This window comes from Tupaia chinensis, unplaced genomic scaffold, assembly GCF_000334495.1.
Source record: "Tupaia chinensis unplaced genomic scaffold, TupChi_1.0 Scaffold000573_1, whole genome shotgun sequence".
Taxonomy (NCBI): Eukaryota; Metazoa; Chordata; class Mammalia; order Scandentia; family Tupaiidae; genus Tupaia; species Tupaia belangeri.
In genome coordinates this window covers 3,488,473-3,490,368 of record NW_006160087.1, presented here as the reverse complement: position 1 = coordinate 3,490,368, position 1,896 = coordinate 3,488,473, and the positions used below count along the sequence as shown (strand labels likewise).

The 1,896-nt window shown below is 61.8% G+C and overlaps 1 protein-coding gene across 1 annotated transcript in view; it reads right to left on the bottom strand.

Moving 5' to 3' along the window:
- FABP3 (fatty acid binding protein 3) overlaps positions 1-1,571 on the bottom strand; it is a 7,710-nt gene extending 6,139 nt beyond the window's left edge. The window contains exon 1 of the mRNA XM_006158132.2: positions 1,418-1,571. Within this exon, the coding sequence (XP_006158194.1) occupies positions 1,418-1,490 (73 nt within the window). The 5' untranslated portion in view covers positions 1,491-1,571. The remainder of the gene's footprint in view (positions 1-1,417) is intronic.
- Positions 1,572-1,896: the final 325 nt, after the last annotated feature.

Sequence of the window (1,896 nt, the reverse complement as noted above, 5' to 3'; positions counted from 1 at the left end):
ACCAGCCCAGGGCCCCTGTCTCTCGAAGAGTGGCTGCCTTCCTGGACTCGCTGGGCATGGTGCCCAGAGTAGGGGAAGGGCACTGGGAGCTTTGGTCCTGGGCCATGCTGGTGCACTGCTTCAGGAGAGGGTTGGGAGCAGAGGCAGGTGCGTAGGTGGCCCTGCCCTTCGTGGGGGAGAGGTGTGGGACCTGACAACCCAGGCACCCTTCGGGTTGCCGCAGCCTGCGGGAGGAGGTTTCTATCCCGGTTGAAAAATTCAGAGAAAAGTTGCTGCTGCCCCCCCCCCATCTAAGCCCCTGCCAGGTGGGGAGGGCTGAAGTTAGCCCTTAGCTAAGCAGCTCCTGCCGCTTCCCCTGCCCAGGGCGCGCAGGGCTTCCAGGGCAGTGCAAAGCGCTCTGGGTTACTGGTGGAGGCAGGGCTTTCGCGGCATCTCTGCTCTGTCGGTGACACGTTTCTACTCCGCTTTAGGTTCCCTGAGAAACGAGGCACGGTATGGGGACCTCTGAGGTCCTCGCCTGTGAGACTGCTTATCTGGACACCTACAGCTGTCTAGACCCCTCTAAGCCCCGGCCTCTCAGGCCTTTGGTGGCTTGGCCTTGGTCTGGGGCCCTGTGAGCCCAGGACGCCCAGGACTCTCCACCCTTGCCTTGCAGGTGGCTGACCTCCGGACAGCTCCAGGGCTGTCAGGCTGGCTGGCAAGAAGGGGCATGCTCCAGTGACAGCCCTCTTTCCACCCAGCACGGGGCGGGGGTTGTGGCCACCTGTAGCCCTGTCTCACCTGTCCCCACTCCGTTCCCTACTTCTCAGTCTCCCTCCCAGGAGTGCCCGTTTTCCGCACCAATTCTTTCCCCGGTGTATTTTCTTTCTTTTTAACCTTTATGTTCTGTGTGTCTATTTTTTAAATTTCAGCAATACGGTTTTTACACTTAATTACTGTGCACCTCTACAGCACACAGCATTAGGGTCCCAGCAGGCGTCACTGCATGTTTGTCCAAAGATGTTACCATACACGGCATCACGTTTTTGTGTCTGTTAAACGTTTTGCCCCCATCTACCCCCTTCCCGGTCTCTAAAGCACCCACGGGCAGCCCCTTTTCTCCCCTAGCTAACTCCCCACCTGCCACCAGTGCTCTGCCTTCATCCAGGCTCTCCTCCGAAGCACCCCCACCCAGGACAGCTGCCTCCTTTCTGCACCTCCTTACCTGGATACCCCTCTGGCAGGGTTCAGACTGTGAGCCCCCTGCGACAGGCCCCATGCGCCCTAGCTGGGCTGCCACCTCGGCCCGCTCTCTTCCCTAGCCTTGACCAGGAGGGATGCAGCAGGGCCTCGGGCACTGTCCTGCCTGATCCAGGGCAGGGCTGGGAACAGGCCAGCCCCTCCCCAGCCCAGCATCCCGAGTCCCAGGCTCGCTCACCAAGTGACTTCAAGTAGTCATCGAAATTCTTGCTGTCAACCAGCTTCCAGGTGCCTACGAAGGCGTCCACCATGGTGTGGCTGGATGAGGCTGACCGAGCAGGTGCAAGGACAGGCGTGCACGCCAAAACTGGCGGCTCCTGCCGTCCTGCCGCTTTAAATAGCCCTCACATCACGTGAGGAGGCCGTCCCCGCCCCCGCTCCTGAAATAGGCCCCAGGCTGGCGCTCACCACAGGGGGCTGGCCGCCCATCCCCCAACCCGCCAAGCCGAGGGGACCAGCCGGGGGCTCACCCGCATCAGCGCAGGTGCCTGGTCCGGATCTGCCGGGCCATCAGGGTCTCTTCCCTTCCCTGGCCGTGAAGCCGCTGGGGCGCTGGCGGCGAGCGCGTGTGCACACAGACATCTTCCCGGGCTTGGGTCGGCGCAGAGCGGAGAAAGGGAACTCATCCTTGGGCCGGTGCCCACCAGGAGAGAGTGT